The 21705-nt window shown below is 42.6% G+C and overlaps 1 protein-coding gene across 3 annotated transcripts; it reads right to left on the bottom strand.

The window, feature by feature from the left end:
• Positions 1-4174: 4174 nt before the first annotated feature.
• On the bottom strand, positions 4175-21685 carry LOC124114564 (S-formylglutathione hydrolase-like). 3 transcript variants are annotated; one of them, XM_048390228.1, is made up of 10 exons: positions 21556-21685; positions 19667-19742; positions 18578-18666; positions 16903-17001; positions 14038-14162; positions 12788-12852; positions 11320-11473; positions 10958-11023; positions 8527-8628; positions 4175-5282 (listed from the first exon to the last, which is right to left on the bottom strand). In XM_048390228.1, the coding sequence occupies exons 1-10, from the start codon at positions 21641-21643 to the stop codon at positions 5202-5204; spliced, it is 945 nt and encodes a 314-aa protein (XP_048246185.1). In that variant the 5' UTR covers positions 21644-21685; the 3' UTR covers positions 4175-5201. The 3 variants fall into 3 exon arrangements, with proteins under 3 accessions (XP_048246185.1, XP_048246186.1, XP_048246187.1); XM_048390229.1 differs by having other exon boundaries at positions 21515-21592; XM_048390230.1 differs by lacking the exon at positions 21556-21685 and adding an exon at positions 21535-21551.
• Positions 21686-21705: the final 20 nt, after the last annotated feature.

Genomic DNA, 21705 nt, shown 5'->3' with positions numbered 1-21705 from the left:
TATGAACCTTTATAGAGTAAGGGCCAAACTGTATGAACGTCAATTTCCCGGTCATGTGACCGACCTCTCGTCCAATTAAAAAGTAGTGTATCTCTCTGATGTAGTTCGTGATCAAGTCGTAGATAGAAATGTTTGCCTGTACATTCATGACGAATTCATATCCTATGTCATATATTTGTCTTGCAATATGTTGGAACAAGTGCCTATCTTTCGATGCCAATCAAGTGTTTACAACGGGTATCTACAATATAAAGTTGACATTTTGTTAACATATTTAACATTGTATTGCATTTTCTTGCAATTTTTTCTTTATATTGATACAAAGATTTATCTGTGTGTGAGTTTATTAACAAAACCGCTCAATTGTCCACGATAATGCTTGAACAAATGATGATGCTTCAGACAATATTGTCTGACACACTTCAAAAACTTAATTGTGCAACTTTAATTGGAGTGAATGGAACTTGAACATTCAAACAAGGTTTTAAGGCACACAAACAATATGATGACAGCAAACCATCATTACGTCTTCATGAGACTTTTTAACCAATGAGTAGGTTGTGTATTATGTGAAAACATATCAGTATAAACACAATGTCAAAAGTCCTGTGTCATCAACCTTGGTGCTCCTCTACAAGAATATTTTTGGTGATCAGTTACAACATTGTTCATCGTTGTGGTGAATAAATTGGTCCTATAAGCGATTTGTATGAACTTGCTCTCAGGAAGCCCTGTCGGTTTTTCAACTGTTCAGAGGCAACCAGTGTCTGTATAATTGACGCAGTGTATTCGAGGGTTTACAAGCTCCGAGCCTCACAGAGAAGGAATAGAGTTACTGTGAAATCGTTTGTTGTGGACATTACATGATGTCACAGAGGTAGATCTACAAAAACCCAAGTCAACTTGTTTCGTTGTGACACATCAGTAAAATAGGCAAGGGTCTATGGAATAAGGACAACCCTGAGGATCGTACAGGATTCAAGTACTTGCACTGAAGGGCGTAACACCAAACAAATCCAATGAAGATATGAATACAACACGACGGAAGGATGCCCCGACCTCTGCCTCGGTAATGAGGTGGGCAACGGTTGAAGCGTGTCAGGGAGAGTCTTGAACATGACCCCTGTGCTGGAAAGCTGGTCACGTCAGAAACACCAGGAATAATCCAGAAGAACCTCAATATGGTGATGCCCGACCGGCGAATACCCGAGCTTCATATTGCTACTTCAGTAGGCATTTCTCATGAATGAGAACAGTCCACCATGACCGAAACTTTGGCAAAAAAGAAAGTGTCAGCTCGTTTGGATTCAAAGTTTCTGCCATCTCATCAAAAACGGCCCAGCCACAACATGTATCGTTATAATCTAGCTCTGTTGGAAGCTGATTCCAGAAAGGTTCCTGCAGCGACTTGTGACTATTGACAAAACCTGAGTTCACCACTTCCAAACAACAATCAAATCAGTGGAAGCATTTGACATCCAAGTAGGCAAAGACCTCCCATCAGCTGGAAAGGTTACGGCCTCCGTGTGCTGGGATGCCGAGGGTGTCATCATGGTGGACTATCTCCCAGACAATACCGGAGCATATAATGATGGACGTTTAGGGCAATTACGGGATGACATAAGACGTGGAAACCTGATCAAAAGTGTGCTCTTCCATCACGACAATACGCCAGTGCACAACCCAGTCATTACCATGTTTACCACCCACGAGTGGGACTTGACCTCCTTCAGCACCCACCCTTGTCTCCTGACCTGGCTCCATCAGACTTTCATCTGTTCCCAAACATGACGAAAGCTCTAACCGGACCCAATTCGACTCGTCAACAAAACGTAACAATGTGGAAGGGGAAATGTTGAGAAATAGCATTTTGATGTCTTCAGGAGGCTCAGAACCTGTCAGTCAGCCCTCGTGTCACTATCCCGGTGTGGACTCCGACAATCTGTACCTCGTCCTACAGACAACACATGACATAATATATTGTGATGCACTGGAGATGATATATTGTGATACATTTTAGGTACCTGACAGGATAGATGGAGAATCTCACCCAAGTGTCTTTTGATATCAAATATATCTATACGAGTCGATATATTTGATATCAATAGACACAAGGGTGAGATTCTATTTAAAATTTAACACTTACATTTAAGTGTAAAAAGGATTGCTAACCTCTTCAGTACCAGAGCCATTAGTGATGTCATTTCATTGTGACGTCATGGTAAGAATGGTCTACAAAGCACTGTGATGGAATTTCCTGCTTGATCTCACCCAAGGGATATCTCCTGTGGGAGCCAGTTAGAGAATGGAGAATCTCACCCTCGTGTCTTTTGATATCAAATATATCAACACTCGTTGATAAAAGTGGAAAAACTCCGAGGCTTCCCGAGGAGTTTTTCCACTTTTATCAACGAATGTTGAGTGTTGAGTGTTGAGATTTTATTTAGCATTCAACATCATTCTTTTGTAGAAATGTTTTCAGTTTATAGTAATAAGCAGTGTCCTAAGAGTAAAAAGTACTGCTGACAGCTTCAGTAGCAGACATGATATATTGTGATACATTGTGGGTACCTGACATATATTGTGATACATTGTAGATGCCCGACATGATATACAGTGATACATTGTAGATGCCCGACTTATATTGTGATACATTGTAGATGCCTGACATGATATATTGTGGGTACCTGACATGATATAGTGTGATACATTGTGGGTACCTGACATGATATATTGTGATACTTTGTGGGTACCTGACATGATATATTGTGATACATTGTGGGTACCTGACATGATATATTGTGATACTTTGTGGGTACCTGACATGATATATTGTGATACATTGTAGATGCCCGACATATCTTTTGCTTCATTGTCTGATTCAGCATCAAAATGGCAGTGTGCTTGTATATACTCCAACATTATAACATGTTTATCAGTTCTTGCCACTGGAAATATGATACTTATTACCAAGTATTTTTCAAACTTAATTGATATATGGCAGTGTGTTTTTTGTTGAACAATGTTGTATTTGAATTTAAATGTTCTTTTAAGATTCAATCGAGGTTCATGACATCGTGTTTTAACAAAAAATAGTTGTCAGGAATTTATTACTTTCTAAGAAACTGTGAGGAAATTATTATATTATGGTGCATTTGGAGTCAAGTGTAATCTGGAATCTTCTAGAACAGCTATAGACTAACCCAGCATGGTATGGAACCTTCTGGAAGGCATTTAGACCTTATAAGTGGGCACATCTATTCCTCTCACATCTCCCATTACATCAAGACCAGCGGCTGTGTGAGGATCACTTTTCACCCTGGATATCCAGCCTAGGCCCATCAGAAGCTTTACACTGTTGCTGCTAGGCGAATATTATCACAGACTCCATCGCTATTACCACTGCCAGTTCATTGTGTGCTGCCAGTTCATTGTGTGCTGCCATTGTGATTACTTTGCAGTAATTACATTTCCTCAGTCATCAGGATCAGGAACTGCTTACTGGGTTTTCCCACCTTGTATTATTTGTGAACCATAAAGGGAGATAATTTGTATTGATTTTCTAAACCTCGTCAATTAGATAATACAATTGTTGATTGTATAACATGTTTTTGTAACTTGTTTCGAACTAAATACTTTTTGGCATAGATTTCTGGGTTAACACAGAACGTTTTGTTTGTTTTGTTGTTTAATGTTGCACTCAGCAATATTCCAGCTATATGACGGTGGTCTGTAAATAATCGAGTCTGGACCAGACAATCCAGTGATTTACACCATGAGCATCGATCTATACAATTGGGATATGATGCATCAACCAAGTCAGCGAGTCTGACCACCCGATCCTGTTAGTTGCCTTTTACGGCATCCAGGGGTTGCTGAAGACCAATTCTATCCCAGATCTTCACAGGTTTAATACAAAATGAAACATACTAGGCCTGGTGTGCATACAAAGATTCATGAAGACACATTGAACGGTTTATGAGAATGCTCTTGGTAAGGGAAATATGACGGAAAGACAGAACTTGTTTCTATATGCCCCGCACCCGCACCCGCACACCCTCCCCTCGCAGTATAACAAACAAAGGAAACTGTGACCCACTCTCCATGGAATCCTCATGGGGAGGGATATGATAAGTACATTGATATCTTCAGTCAAAATATGACAAACACAACCTAGTTTACAAAAGGTTTTATTCTGTGTATATAAAATAACATCCTTGGTGTTGAACCAAGTGTTAAAACACACTGCAGTTCCATGTGTCGAAGGATTTTGATATTCCAAGTGTCAAGACCCTTGGGGGCCAAAAGGTTTCCAATGCCACGTGCTGCATTCAAACTTTATTCTTTGACTTTATTTTATTGTCTCGGTTTACAGAGTGTTTATAGATCAGTCAACCGAAAATAAAACGAAAAGGACATTACAGAGTTTGTTTTTAGAAGTTATCTGGGTGCGTTGTCCTAGACAGGCAGTTTTAGCTAAACTTGTCTTGCAGGCGGACCATGTGTATGCACCGAGCACATCAGTTTACATTTTGTGGAATAAAAGAATCTGCTTTAAGTTTTACATCATCACCCCCCACCCCCCATGAATCTATGAACCAGTTTAAAGTTTGGCCCTAGTCCACTTCCACCACAGGACAATATTTGTGTTTATTCCAGACAAAGAGGAAATAATGTCTCCACACCATGTTGTGGTGCTAATTGAGCAGGCTGCTAAATACCTCGATACGTTCATGTAATATCCAGGCAACATGCTCTAACCCAACAAACACATATATCAATTAAAATCCATGGAAAACTGAAACATAAATGCACCGGTCATTTTTTAATTATAACCAATCTTAACAATCTCTGGGGATCAATCAGTAAATCAACCCATTCCCACCTTCACAATAGGAGAGTACAGTCTTCCACGTCTACCAGGGAAAGGGAGGTAATCCTGATCAGGTGCAAAGAGAATTTTATGCTGCATCTGTAATTTTTCAGCTGATCACACATTCTTAGCTCCCAATGATTAATGAGTAAATTATGTGCAAATAATTGGACATTATATGCCACTCAATCTTATCTCCATCATGAAACAATCACTGTGGCAGTAGCCAGTTACTCCAGACATCAACAGAACATTTATGTGTAACAGAATAAAACACAGGCATTGGCTACAGAATACTGCAGTTTCATTCTGGACAGAGTTATCTCCCCTAGGCCTTGAGGAATCGTGCATGATGCCTGATGTGGTCGTCGATGAAGGAGGCGATGAAGAAGTAGCTGTGGTCATACCCCTGAAACAAGACAAGGTTGCACTTATTTATCAAAACAGACTTTTCTGTTGTTTGGGAAAACTAAACAAGCACCAGCCCTCCATCCATTTCTTCTCCCATTGAATGCTCAAAAATTATCATTCACATGGGTATTGTAAACAGCACACAACGAGCGAGTATAAGAACACGTCTTGTTTATTTCAATTCATACTCAAAACTAACTGTAATACATCCGTTACTCCCTTGACAACCATACATCAATATCCTAGCAATATTACCTCACATATTCTATTACTTACCCTACGATCTATCTCTTAGCAACTTCCGAATCCATTCGTTCATCTAACTTCGATTTACATTCGATACACTTCCGGTAAATACTCTTCCGGTAATCAGAGTTACTCCCCTTAGCCCATTCGCACAATGCTAACAGTATGGGTACTCAGAAAACTTAACTGCCTTGGACCCTGTCTATAATAATAATATTGAGTCAATACTTAAGAGATAAATGACCCATGGGAGTTGTTTATCGTACAATGAAACAGTTCAGGGAGAATAAACCATGAGGGGTACAGCGTTCATCTGCATGACCCAGCTACATCTATGGGGAACTTTGTCCACGACGTCATCAAGTTGCGAGCGCATGTTTGATTATCTAGAAATGACATCATGGTAGAACAATACTTCGTTCTTCCTTTATTTATCGCCTGGCTGTCATATATCATTCGATACAGTACACTTTCGAGGTTACTTCATAATGGGCTGTAACGCATCCTTGAAAAATCGTGCTTGAACTCTATTGTTCAGGGCAAAACGATACTTAATTACACTGCACACGGGGTAGAGTAAACCTCAATTCTTAACCGGTGTTGTAATGACAGAACAATGTTGTATCGTTAAATAAACCATGCTTCGTTCTTCATTGTTGTTCGAGATTTATCTCATAGCTATCTTATACAGTGATCGCTCGCTATTGCGCTACCAATGGGGTCCAAATAATTGGTGGGCGTTATAGACGATGAGCCGTTTAACCGAGGCCGAGGCGGGGGAGCGCGCTCGGCAAATCTCAAATCATCAATAGGCCTATGTGTTTATCTCACGTCACGTCAAAATAGTATATATTTTTATAGACCTAGATCTACCTGTAATATCATTCATTTATTAAATCTGTCATATTTCACAATGTCTGAAATACGTATTCCATTCTAATTTATCAGTTTTTATCAATAAATTAAAAAATTATTCACTATTTCCCGCGATGTTATTGAAAATAAAATTCTCGGACACACATTTCGACAACGGGTCCGCATCGAACATGTCAGAGAGCAAAATAAAGACTATTTTAAGCAAATCTTTAAATATATTATACAAAGTGATAAATAAAATCAACAAAAATATATCTAAAAGTAATCAAACTTACATCTAAGTTATTATTTCCATCGTTTCGTGCGATCGCGTGTAATGTAAGTCAAATGACATCTCGGCTTTCGTCGCCTTGAATTCTCGGCTCGGACACAACGTTTAATGCAAAAATATATGCATGAAAAATCTTTGTCACAGCTCGTAACCTAGCACGATACATTCGCAAAGTTCCATATTTTTAATATATATCGTGATTTCCTGCTTAAAACGTTCAGAATAACACGATTTAACAAAAAATCTTTCGCTAACTTCTGAAATTTATCAAACACGAGCTTTGTATCACAGCTTGATTGGCTGCCTGAGGTCACGTGCTCAAAATTGACCAATCACGAAACTTGTAGCAGATTTCGGCAAGAAAGCGTCATTAGAAACAAATTTTAATCCAATGAAATCGCTTGTTATAACTACGGGGAAAAAACAGGCGATGTTACGAAAGCGCGATTACGAAATGAATGACCGCCGTGTTGTGACAGCAACTACATGTGTGTGACAGTTTAGCCTTAAATTGGATTGCCCACTAATTAAGAATATAAACTTCACTTGTGGTTCTCTTTTATTGCATGCATGCGCTTCTAAGATCAAAGGATGTATAGTGTGAAAAGTTAACTAGTAGAACAATCGTATTTCCGGGACCTGCCGCGGATGTTTTCAAACAGATTATTAGAACTCCATTCAGCGATAAACCGTTGATTATGCAATGAGAAGCGTTATGTGCAAATAAACAACGAACAACAATACAATCATGTCTGTGTAAAACTCTCAGTATTAAAAGTGTACATAAATTTTGGGAGCCATGCGCCAACCGAAGTAGCGCTTTATCGAAGAGCGCAATAGCGAGCGATCACTGTATATGCCAATAACCAATTCTAAACTGCTGTTTCTGATGACAGTAGAGTTCTTGTATGTGTGGTGCCTGTATTCGACCAGTTAATAAAGATCTATTACAAAATACAGGTACACAAGTTGTAAAGGCTACTTTGGGAAGTTATCGTTTTTTTTGAAATTATTCTTGCATGTTCACACACAAGCAATTGGAAGTTGACAGGGAAATGGTGATTGAGATTTATCAGTTGATCTCAATCTGATGCACGATGGAATCAGCTAACTGACACAACATGGTGCAGTTTACCACACTCAGACACAGCATACTGACTCCAAGTCTACCAGTCCTTGTTCTAGCACCCACCCATCCCCCCACCCCCAGGCAGGGTAACAACAAGTATTGTCTTTGGTGTCACACAGCCAGGGATCGACCCACCGACCTGCTCCCTGAACTTACACTCTATCCACTACACCACAGAGGAGGTCCAATGATATCAGGCAGGGTAACAACAAGTACTGTCTTTGGTGTCACACAGCCAGGGATCGACCCACCGACCTGCTCCCTGACCTTACACTCTATCCACTACACCACGGAGGAGGTCCAATGATATCAGGCAGGGTAACAACAAGTACTGTCTTTGGTATCACACAGCCAGGGATCGACCCACTGACCTGCTCCCTGACCTTACACTCTATCCACTACACCATGGAGGATGTCCAATGATATCAGGCAGGGTAACAACAAGTACTGTCTTTGGTATCACACAGCCAGGGATCGACCCATCGACCACCATGGAGGAGGTCCAATGATATCAGTAGACATTTCCAAATAATGACATGCTCAGTCTTAAGTTACAAAATGCAGAGTTCTAATATTCAAAGTATAGCTGCCTGTTCAGTTCAAAATTCAAACTTAGCGCAGGTAAATCTACAGGTAACCTAGTCGGAAGATAATATTATGCTTATCTCCTCTACAGATGACAATGATTCGAAAACAAATCAGCATTATTAGTCTTGGTACCTCCTGCATCCTCATGACGATGGGCATCTTGCTCTCCGCACACGCCTGCGTCAGGTTGTCAGGGAGAAGCTGGTTCTGGGTGAGGAAGTTGTCACTTTTACCCTGTAACCATAGCAACAGTTGTACATAGAAAAATATATGTTAATGTAAATTTCTGTATAGTAACATACTTATCCTATCTCACACTTTGCATATTTTCCTTCTTCTTTCAATCCTTATGTAACATGCTTGAACACAGTTTCCAGCTTCTAAAAACATTTCACCCGAACACATCACAGCATTACCACGGTCGAGTGCAACTTGATCACCTGACTCCCCGTGCCACATCCTTCTCTTTCTTTGAGGTGACAGGCTAGAGGAGCTGTGATGCGGGGATGGTCAGAGGGCATATAGCTTTGAGATAGGATTAGTATTTATACATATACGACCCGTGAAGATCCGGGGTAGAAGAGGTCTTCAGCAACCCATGCTTGCCGTAAAAGGTGACTGTACTTGTCATAAAAGGCGACTAATGGGATCGGCTCGCTGACTTGGTTGATGCATGTCATTGATCCCAATTGCATAGATCGATGCTCATGTTGTCAATCACTGGATTGTCTGGTCCAGTCTTGATTACTTACAGACCGCAATCATATGACTGGAATATTGCTGTGTGCGACGTTCAACAACAAACAGACAAAAACATACACTATAATGTAAAATTTACAAATTTTTAAAATTATCCTATCTCAGACTATGCATTTATGCCATTGTTGGATTTGGGGGCGCAGATACCCTAGCCTGCATTAGACTACTACCGTGAGATGTACATGAGGAAGCTGGTGCTAAACAAGAAGTCATAACAAAGGGTAGAACTGGGGGCGGAAGGTCGCAGTTGCCCAAGCAGATGAGAGTCCCTTGGATGAAGAGTTTCTTGCCTTGGCAGGCTCTCTGACATCCTTGGATGCAGCAAATGAGACAGAACTCAGGTTGAAGCCCCGTTGTCCTTGGCGTCCTTGGCGAACTGTTCTTTGACACAAGTTGACAGCGCTGCTTTTGTTGTTCCTGCCTCTGAAGTAAGTCCATGAGGGTGTCTTCAGAGGACTTGGCGTGTGGCACCGAATCGCTTCCATCGCTGACAGGATGTTTGAGACACTACAATGGATGTGACCATCTGTGCAAGGTCTCAGTCATCCATGATTGAGGAAGCAGAAGAGCTAAGCTTAGGGCTAAGTGTAGCAATGTCACCATCCAGTTCCGGAGAAATGGCCATAGAAGACAACCCATAGGGGCCAGCATCAGACAGGTTGAAGGAACACGCTTGAAGTTGATCCCTCAAGCGTTGAAAAGCAGCAAAGCCCTGTCCAGATTATGAGAGACACCAGACACAACGGGCCAAGGAGCCAACGGATGGCAGACGAAGTGGCACTAGGTACAACGAAACCCGTAAGATGGTCATCAGCCGAGAGACTTCGCTTCAGTTGGAGCCGGTCGGCAATCCAGGGAAGGATGATGGCTGGATCGGCGGTGTCGAAGCTGCCCGTGAGGAGGCAGGGAGGCTTGACGGTCCCTGGTGACATCTGGCAGCGCTGTTGTAGCATCAGGCTGAATAGGAGCTGTTGAGCCAAGATAAGCGACCTGAGCAGGAGTCATGAAGGAAGTCGTAGCGTCCTGAGGGGGCAAAATCATTTGACCTGCATGTTGTTGGAAGGCAGATGTCAAGTGTGTGGAAAGCTTCCTCAGAGAGTTGGGAGCATTGAGAACATTTGTGGTCTGGTTTACAAGGGTTGTGACACCTCAACAAAGAACATGTGGATCGGCTCAGGAATAAGTATGTCTGCAAGTTCTACAGGCCGGGCTTTTCTCATACTCTTCCGTTCCCATACTCTTCACATAATATCCTAGATGTAGAAACAATTGCAAGGAACCTCTCACAAAAAAATATAAATATGTATTCTCCAGTGCACAATGCACGTCCCTACACTGTGGCAAAGAGAAAGAGGGATGTGGCAGGGGTAATCAGGTGATCAAGTTGGGATTTCGGTGCATGACCCATTTGTTCAGGTGATGGCCATGGTGATGCAGGGATATGTTCGGGTGAAAGAAATTGGAAACATTGTTCAAGCATGTTTCCATATAAGGATCAAAAGAAGAAGGAAGGAATGCATAGTTTGAGATAGGATAACAAAGTAGACAACGGTATAAGGATCTATACCGAAACGTCACCTTTACCGAAAATTAAGAAGTTGTTATCCATAAATTGTGTCTACTTTGTCATCCGTCAACTTCTAAGTAATGCCTATCAAGCAATTCGAGAAAGGATACGTTCAAAAATTATACATATTAACATGTGTCATATATGATCGATAAATTAATAAAATGTCAAATGTATCAAATAATAGGACATGTCAAAAAATAATTTAATGACTGCTCGGATCATATGGAAGCTCACCTGGTCCACGAGGATCTCCAGGGGAGGACCGTTGTACTTCTTGACGAGGCAGCATGCATCGTATTCCTACACAGAGAACCAAATGACAATAAACAATGATACAAAGTAGGCAATACAAACGCAATACCCACCTCAATTAATCTGCAACAAATCTCAGGTAACAGAAATGATTAGAAGTCCACTGATTTAACTTCCACACAAAGTTGGTGATTAAAATAACATTACAACCAATAAAGTCCCCTAATATAACCATAGCCACAAATGACTACAAGGTCCAGGATTATATAGTTTTTCGATGTTATGGAACACACCACAGCCAATTTCTTAAACTCCCTGACTCATGACGATGCCATGTGACCTACCTGCCACGCCTCCTTGTTGTCACCTAGGTAACCAGAGAAGGCCTTCTGGCCCCAGGGGCAGTTGACTGGGTTGGTGATGGGAGCGAAGGCTGACACGGACTTGTACAGGCCTGGGTTCTTCAAGGCACAGATCAGGGCCCCGTGGCCTCCCATACTGAAACAATGGGGCATGTTTTTATTATATTATACATTTATACACTGCAGGTATCCAGGTACTGGTATCTGCTCAAATGCGGTTTTAATTGTGTCCTGATCAGTGGATCCGTTTGCATTCTCAACTCCCTGGGGAGTATACAACCCAAGCTGTCAACGGGCGCTAGAAGTTTTCACGTCCCCCTCACATGTCGGTTACCCATTCCCTGCTGGGTTAACAGAGGCACACTTGAACAGAGGCACAATTGAACAGAGGCACACTTGAACAGAGGCACACTTGAACAGAGGAATAGAGGCACACTTGAACAGAGGCACAGAGGCACACTTGAACAGAGGCTTGAACAGAGGCACACTTGAACAGAGGCACACTTGAACAGAGGAACAGAGGCACACTTGAACAGAGGCACAGAGGCACACTTGAACAGAGGCATGAACAGAGGCACACTTGAACAGAGGCACACTTGAACATAGGCACACTTCTACAGAGGCACACTTGAACAGAGGAACACTTGAACAGAGGCACAGAGGCACACTTGAACAGAGGCTTGAACAGAGGCACACTTGAACAGAGGAACACTTGAACAGAGGCACAGAGGCACAGAGGCACACTTGAACAGAGGCACACTTGAACAGAGGCACACTTGAACAGAGGCACAGAGGCACACTTGAACAGAGGCACAGAGGCACACTTGAACAGAGGAACACTTGAAAAGGGGCACACTTGAACAGAGGCACACTTGAACAGAGGAACACTTGAACAGAAGCACACTTGAACAGAGGCACAGAGGCACACTTGAACAGAGGCACACTTGAACCGAGGAACACTTGAAAAGGGGCACACTTGAACAGAGGCACACTTGAACAGAGGCACAGAGGCACACTTGAACAGAGGCACACTTGAACAGAGGCACACTTGAACAGAGGCACACTTGAACAGAGGCACTTGCCCATGATGACAACACAAGTCATGACACTTGTGTTTTGGGTGTATGTTTGTATTCATGTTTCCACCATTTCAGTTCTTTTGAGTTCACAGGGTGTATGTACTTTTATAGGGGTAGTGACAACACAGTAAAGACCTGTAAACATTGTTGGTCCCAAGGCCGAACAACAACCCAGTCAATAGCGGGATACGATCTCGGCACCTGGTGCTGGCCAGCCACGTGCTTTTGACCGCTTGCCCACTCAGTCCCTCTTGTGTGACGGATTGCAAGTCAGTTAAATATATACTAACACCATTTCATTCCAACATTTATCTCATTATTGATACAAATAAATAAAAAAAGACAAGCAGTAACCATGGTAACACCTTTACCTGTGCCCGGTGACTCCCTGCTTATCGGACAAGACGGGGAAGTTGGAGTTGATGAGAGCTGGGAGCTGCAGAAAAAACAGAAATACATGACATTGATATGGGGAGGAAGACTTAAGTATAACAGAGCACTAGAAAATTAGACTACCCAGTTGGGCTATCTAGATCATAATTTTACTAGCCAGAAAAAAACAAATTTAAAATGTGTTTTCATGACACAATTGGGATTTGGGATAGTCGCCTTTTGCGGCAAGCATGGGTTGCTGAAGACCTATTCTACCCCGGATCTTCACGGGTCTTCTGAAAACAGGGTCAGTAAGGGTGATATTACCATCAATGACCTATTGACCACAAAGTCAATGTAACCTTAAAGACCTTGGGTAAATAGGTCTTCAGCAACCCATACTTGCCGTAAAAGGCGACTATGCTTGTCATAACAGGCGACTAACGGGGTCGGGTGGTCAGGCTCGCTGACTTGGTTGATGCATGTCATCGTATCCCAATTGCGCGGATCGATGCTCATGATATCAATCCTTGCATTGTCTGGTCCAGACTCAATTATTTACAGGCCACCATCATATAGCCTGGATATTGCTGAGTGCTGCGTTAAACAACAAACAAACCAACCACCAGCAATGACCTACTGGACACAAGGTCAATGAAGGTGATATTACCAGCAATGACCTACTGGACACAAGGTCGATGAAGGTGATATTACCATCGATGACCTACTGGACACAAGGTCGATGAAGGTGATATTACCATCGATGACCTACTGGACACAAGGTCGATGAAGGTGATATTACCATCAATGACCTACTGGACACAAGGTCAATGAAGGTGATATTACCATCAATTGCCTACTGGACACAAGGTCAATGAAGGTGATATTACCATCGATGACCTACTGGACACAAGGTCGATGAAGGTGATATTACCATCGATGACCTACTGGACACAAGGTCGATGAAGGTGATATTACCATCGATGACCTACTGGACACAAGGTCGATGAAGGTGATATTACCATCGATGACCTACTGGACACAAGGTCGATGAAGGTGATATTACCATCGATGACCTACTGGACACAAGGTCGATGAAGGTGATATTACCATCAATGACCAAATGAACACAAGGTCGATGAAGGTGATATTACCATCAATGACCTAATGAACACAAGGTCAATTAAGATTATATTACCATCAATTGCCTACTGACTTCAAGGTCGGTGAGGGTTCACTGACTACTGACCTCCTTAGTGATGTACGAGTACATCCTGTAGTTGGTCTTCCACTTCTCCTGCGTGGCATCAACGTAGAAGCCAGCTCCTGACCCGAAGTCATAGCTCTCGTCTTCCCCCTCAATGTTACACCCTCCTGAAATGGACAGAGCCAACAGAGTTAAAAGGACAAGACATTGACCATTCTGAAGCTCTGTTTGTGTACAATAGCCGATAACCCCCGAGCTTACTCGGCCCTGCTCGCCTTGTTGTTTCTCCACATCGTGGGAGTAGGCTTATCACGCGACCGGACTTTCCTCTGAAATAAGGTGAGGTGAAATTGGGTTTAACGTCACGTCCAAGATAATTGCACTTATATAGCGATGTGCATGCACGTGTGTGTGTGTGTGTGGCTGCTTGTACTAGTCCGGACTGATGCTGATTTATAGTGCTAGCACACTGAGATACCATGCCGCAGTTTAACATGAACACCCCACTCAGACACAGTATACTGACTCCGAGCCGACCAGTCCTTGTTTTAGCCCCTTAATGCCGAGCGCCAGACAGGGTAACAACAAGTACCATCTTTTAACGTCTTTTGGTATGACGCGGCCGGGGATCAAACCCCGGACCTTCCTCTCTCCAGGAAATAAGAACACACGGGCCTAATGCAAGCCTTTCGGTGCGCTTAACATATTGTTTTGCATAAATAAACAGATATACTACTACAACTGCGACAGTGAGGTGCATGGCAATATAGCTTTACACAAATCTAGATCTCGGTAGGGCTTCCATGACTGGACATGGAGGACAAATACGCAAATGGATAAATCACATTTTTAGATATTTTCTCAATGAAAGTTAAACATAGGTTTATCTACATACAGACTTGTCCAAAATGAAACAGATGAAAAACACAAGAATGGACTGTGTAAGATGTGACGATGTGAAACTAATTTCCGAAACACAATTATGAGATAATTTACTTTCCTAGGCAAGCCTATTGTTGGGACCATTTTATACATCTGAAACATTATTTTATTTTTTTAGTCTCGAAATGTTTACTCATTTTGGGAAAATCCCAATATAGTGATGAATAGATCAGTGAAAAAATATTTGTTCCCCAATGAAAAATGTAATAAAATAGAAACCTTTGAGTTTCTTTTTCTTTTCAATTTGCATCTACCAAAAACAAGACTGAAGCTAGTTTACTCTGTACAGTGCTTGCACTTTCGGCTTCGCTGTGGTTTGAGAATTGAATCGTGCATGTGACGTCACACTCAGGAATTATTTCACGCTTGATACGGTCTCTTCAAAAAGATGTCTGAATGAAAAATATGCCATTTGTTGAAACAGCCCCGATGGATGCAACTGACAAAGTTGTGGCGCTCCATGGCGCTCCTTGTAGTTTTTGTATGTTTATGAGTGGCTCCGATATTCAGTTCAGAGGCTAATAGCAAGCACAGGAATCTCTTCTGCTTATTTCTAGGTTGATCCAATGTCTTGCTGTGCAGCTATATCAGTAGTAGAAAGAACATGGTGGACAGGTACCCAGTCAAGTGCATGCGGACCTGTCTCGGGAATATTATTTCTGTCTTATTTCACCTGAGAATGTCCCCAGGGAGAGTTTGGTGTACTGATGTCACTACAATGTCCATTATTACATAATGCAAAGTTTTCACCACATTCACCTGCCGAGACGTGGTCAGTGTCATTTGACAGAAACTCATGTTGACGCCATCTCAGGTCTGATGATTTATGGTATTGACTTGAAGAATGCGAAATACCCAGAATTCCTCAAACCTAAGCCAATCAGCTGACTCCAACTGTTGGAACCAGCATTATAGCAGCCGACATAGTTTGATGTGGTGAATCTGTTTTTGTCTCTTCATACCATGCCACAACAATTATGGACTTTATACAAGGTCACCGCCTCGTCCAGGTCACCGCCTCGTCCAGGTCACCGCCTCGTCCAGGTCACCGCCTCATCGAGGTCACCGTCTCGTCCTGGTCACCGTCTCGTCCAGGACACCGCCTTGTCCAGGTCACCGCCTCGTCCAGGTCACCGCCTCGTCCAGGTCACCGTCTCGTCCAGGTCACCGCCCCGTCCAGGTCACCGCCTCGTCCAGGTCACCGCCTCGTCCAGGTCACCGCCTCGTCCAGGTCACCGTCTCGTCTAGGTCACCGTCTCGTCCAGGTCACCACCTTGTCCAGGTCACCGTCTTGTCCAGGTCACCGTCTCGTCCAGGTCACCGTCTCGTCCAGGTGACCGCCTCGTCCAGGTCACCGTCTCGTCCAGGTCACCGCCTCGTCCAGGTCGACGCCTCATCGAGGTCACCGTCTCGTCCTGGTCACCGTCTCGTCCAGGACACCGCCTTGTCCAGGTCACCGCCTCGTCCAGGTCACCGCCTCGTCCAGGTCACCGCCTCGTCCAGGTCACCGCCCCGTCCAGGTCACCGCCTCGTCCAGGTCACCGCCTCGTCCAGGTCACCGCCTCGTCCAGGTCACCGTCTCGTCTAGGTCACCGTCTCGTCCAGGTCACCACCTTGTCCAGGTCACCGTCTTGTCCAGGTCACCGCCTTGTCACCGCCTCGTCCAGGTCACCGCCTCGTCCAGGTCACCGTCTCGTCCAGGTCACCGTCTCGTCCAGGTGACCGCCTCGTCCAGGTCACCGTCTCGTCCAGGTCACCGCCTCGTCCAGGTCACCATCTTGTCCAGGTCACTGTCTTGTCCAGGTCACCGCCTTGTCCAGGTCACTGCCTTGTCCAGGTCACCGTCTCGTCCAGGTCACAGCCTCGTCCAGGTCACGGCCTCGTCCAGGTCAACACTACTTCTTTAGGGTCAATGATCACAGAATCACCCCCTATAAAGTCCATAATTGTATAACAGGCACCTACTTGGACTCGTGTCTGGGGCGACAAGGATGATGCCGAGCTCAGCAGCTACTTTCTGGGCGCCCGCTTTGGTGACAAAATTCTGCTCTGTGCACGTCAAGCCTGAAACAATGAACAATCATGAGACAACTACAGCTGCAATCCGGAATCCACAATAACCACATGCACGGTGCGAATACTTGATGTTTTGCAGTACCGTATGGGCTAGAGAGTGATTGCTTTCTTTGTTTGTTTGTTGTTTAAAGCCACACTCAGCAATATTCCAGCTATATGACGGCAGTCTGTAAATAATCAAGTCTGGAGCAGACAATCCAGTGATTGATATCATGAGCATCGATCTACGCATGTTGGGATACGATGATATGCATTAACCTAGTCAAGGAGCCTGACCACACAATCCTGTAAGTCGCTTCTTCCGACAAGCATGGGTTGCTGAAGACCTATTCTACCCTGGATCTTTACGGGTTGAGTGAGTGAGTGAGTGAGTGAGTGAGGGATGGGAGGGATGGGAGGGAGGGGAGTGGTGGCAACATATATAGAGAATACTACACTCATTCTCGTTAGAAAGTTCACGAGTTTCGTAAAAATGGCATCTAACGAGAATGAGTGTGGTATTTTATTTATTACCCACGTTAAATATATATTTAAGTGTAAATACATAACTTTTGTTCGTTGACAGACCAAGCTGAAACCGGTTGCAAAATCTGATTGCGCATGAATATTGATATATGAATACTGAGGCTCAAGATCCTTTTGGAAGAAATTCTTCAACTTATTCAAGATCTATAAGGTACTTTATTTGCCGGTCCACAGGGACTGGCAGTCACATGAATTACCGGTCCTTATCAAATTTTACAGGTAAAAAACTGGTAATTACCGGTAAACAGTAACACTGAAAATGGCATGTCACAACACTTATTTTTTATCTGACTTTCATCGAAACGAATCACACCAAACAAGAAAAGATATTACTTTGTGGACAACAACTTCTGCAATATGCAATAAACCACAAAGTTATACGTTTTCTTATTTACTCACCAACATCTACAATACCAAACTTCATCATGTTCGCCCGTGTTCTGTATCCAGAAAGACATTAAACATATGGAAAATAACTTCATTAATTCCAAACTAAGCACCGTAATCAGGTAACTATAGTAACAGGAAGCAACCAACCATCTCCTTAGCCTCACCTACAGAACCCCATGTACACTGATGCACTAACTGGTAAACAACAGTTTCTACAGGACGGTACAACGACACAGTAGATGGCTCCCATTCCTCAAAGCAATCACATGGGTCGATTTAACTGCTGGCCTGTTGGCCCATGACCAGTTAAAATTACAAAAGGCTTGCCGAAATGTAAAGTAGATGGCATGACTGGCCAGTCAAAATTTCACCCCTTTTCTGTGTATGTTGATTTTTTTAGAGCCACGCTAGGTGGCTTCGTGGTTTGGCCACTTCACAGCCTCCAACATTAGTTGTAGGCCAGTTAGTTTGGAAAAGGGCCAGTAACATTTTAAGCAGTAAGTCCTGCTGGTTACATACAAATTTGTTGTTAAATCTAGCCTGCGACCGTATTGCTACGGTGATCCCAACTTCCATACTTTACCACACGCTGTGGAATGACCGAAGTGAGGACACAACAAAGGGAGGTAACTGCTGTATATATACATACCAGACAACCAGTACAGGACCGGGATCTTCCCTCCCTCTGCCTGGGGAGGCAAATAGATGCCGAACTTCATCGTACATTTCACCTCGGAGCTGAAACAAACGTTCATCCTTCAATTTTCTAAACAAGCATCACAATGCAGATAAAAAGTGAGTCAGTAGGGTCTAGCAGTTGTGAATACTTTTTCAGCTGGTGTATTTCGTGTCAAGATAGTTTTCTTGTGGATTCCATGTCAGTATTGGCCCTAGCATCCCTAGCTCAGCTGAACTGAGCTGGCTGTCATCCTCCCCCGATGATGCCACATCTCCACCCCCACCCCCGTGGGGATTCCTGGTTTGAAAATGCCCCCCAGAAACATGTTGTATGGAACACTAAAATTCCAGGCCTTTCCAGGCTTTCAAGTGTCATTTTCAAGGCTTGAGTTGGGTTATTAGCCTCAGTCTGTCAATATTGTTTCTAATCCAGCATACTGTATATATCAGTCCTAAGACCATACTATATTTGTTATAAGACCTGAAAAGCAGTATGAACATCACAAATTTTCAAACAAGATTGATTTTCACAAGCAACAAATCAAAAACTTAAGTATGTCATAAACTCTTTAAGTTGTTCATGTTGTTTGGCAAGGTATCAAATCTATCACTGTGGTAAATGACACCACGGGCCTCATAAGGGGCCTTACATTTCAAGACCTATTCAAGCCTGTACGAGCCTTGGCATAATAGGCAACCAAATGGATCAGGAGGCATTAAACAAACAAACAAACAAACAAACAAACCACATCAGACATGTTGGCCACCAAGCTGTCAGATGGTCCATATGAAATGTGGGAAGTAAATTGCTCAGCAAAGCACAACCAGGGTAGGTGTTACATTTTTCAGTTTCATTGACCTCACTGAAAAAAATAATTCAAACTTCGCTCTGATTGGTCAGATAACCCGTGATGGGATGTTCTGAGATCTTTGTTTCGCAGTAGCAGCAGACCTGCTCGTAATAAGATAGTGACACAGATTTCTGGAATCAGTGACACACAAAGTGACACCAATCAGCACATCTCTACATGTATAAGATTCTATATGTATAACACGATACCTTTCATGGCTGAAAACCTTCTGCCAACCTCCGAACATTTTATTGGAAGAAACTTCTGTTAGAGTAGCCATGGTTGCTAAAAAGATAAAAGAGATATTTCAGCTGGGTGAGTGAGTGGGTATGGTTTCAGCAATAATTCAGCAATATCACGGCAGGGGACGCCAGACATTGGCTTGTCACATTGTGCCCACGTAGGGAATCAAACCATGTCTTCGGCAAGATCAGCAAATACTTCGACAACAAGGCACCGTTCTGCCCTTATTTCAGCTTGGAAACAGCGATCTGTTCAGTGTCTCAGAATCCTCTTCAGCATGAAGGGAATCTGTTCAGTGTCTCAGAATTCTCTTCAGCATGAAGGGAATCTGTCCTGGGACTCAGCTTTCAGTGACACTACAGCTTCTAAATTAGACTGACAATACGCATCCAGCTGTGCTCTTCAGGCCTCAAATTTGCGACTAAAACAGTCGCCAATGCGACCTAAATTTCAATTTGTCTACTGTCTAAAATTCAGAGGTAGCCAAATGACTACCTTGAAAAATATCTTGTGGCAACTAAATTCCATTGCTACACATATTTAGACACCAAAATAGACATGTCTGCTACTAATTGTACTCACAAATAATTCCTCCAAAACTCAACAATGAACCGAAATACATAAATATTAATATAATTAGTATTTTATTTTAGTCGATAGTTTATTGGATAAGCAAGGATATACCTATATAATCAACTAACATAAATTGCATCATTGTTCGAGTCACAAATAACAAAACTCAAGTACAGTTTCCACTAATATACAATAATAGTTATTTGATCAAAGATAATTTCGAATGCTTTTGGCTACCTACACTATTGGCTTGACTTCTTAATTTTACCACTGGCTACCTGGAAAAAAATACTTGTAGCCAGCCATATGCCTGCTCTTTATGTATTCAAAGACGTATATAGATATGTCTTTGATGTATCCTTGTATTTATCTATGTGCAGGAATACCAACAGCTTATACCAGTAAATTTATTTATGTCAAAATCTGCATCAAACAAAATATTGTAATCTTTCAATGATGTATTTTCATAAATTGTAGGCTTTACTTAAAGGCCAGAATGAACCTCAATTTACCGATATACCAGTAATACCGCACGCACCCTCATAAACAACCTTTGAACAGATTACTGATAATGAACATGAGTTTCACTGATGGCAGGTAATGTTGAACTCATTCAGCATGTTCAGGGGGTAACGACCTCATCAGTGAGATCCACTGGGGCAACTATTTAACAAACATGTAGTATCTACTTGCGAAAGCATTTAATTCAACCAGTTGTGTGGGAGACCAGCGTTAGAACTAAACTGAAAAGCTTTACTAGCCCGGGTAAAGATAAAATGCTCTTCTAATGTTAAAACAATGGGACAATTTGGAAATTTGTACTAGCCTGCAGGAATTACCAATAGCCCCGGGCTAGCGGGCGAGTGTTAATTTCTAACCCTGCAGACAAGGGGGAGGGCCCCCAAACCATTTTATTTTAGTGAGGTGTAGGGATTATAGCTAAAACGGCTCCTCAGCAAAACGGCACCAAGCGAAAACAGCAACGATTGGCGAAAACGAAAATGTGATATGGGCCAAGAAATTAATTATTTGGTGATACGATGGGCCTATTGGACCCTTGAGCATTGTTGAGTAAAGAATATATGTGGACATTTGGCGTGCAGAGTGGGGGCATGGCTAATTTAAACGACCAAATACACACGAATGAGTTAAAGACCGCATCGATTATAATTTTTAACATTGACTTTGACAATTAACCACTACATCCAAAACTACATATTTTACTGTCATTGCTCATTTACCGTTTATATCACGGCAACACCTGCTACTCAAACTTTCTCACCTCGAATTACGCCGGTAAGGCCTCGTAACACCATCAAGGAAATGATGGCGACACATAAAGTAGTTCTATAACTGAAACAACCTATCATTATCAAAAATTAATATTTCTTGTGCAAATGTACCATACTGTAAGGAATATCAATACCAGTTA

The sequence above is a fragment of the Haliotis rufescens genome, unplaced genomic scaffold (genome assembly GCF_023055435.1).
Source record: "Haliotis rufescens isolate VD_foot unplaced genomic scaffold, xgHalRufe1.0.p SCAF_88, whole genome shotgun sequence".
NCBI lineage: Eukaryota > Metazoa > Mollusca > Gastropoda > Lepetellida > Haliotidae > Haliotis > Haliotis rufescens.
Note: the sequence above shows the minus strand (reverse complement) of the source record. Positions and strands in the feature narration are given on the sequence as shown.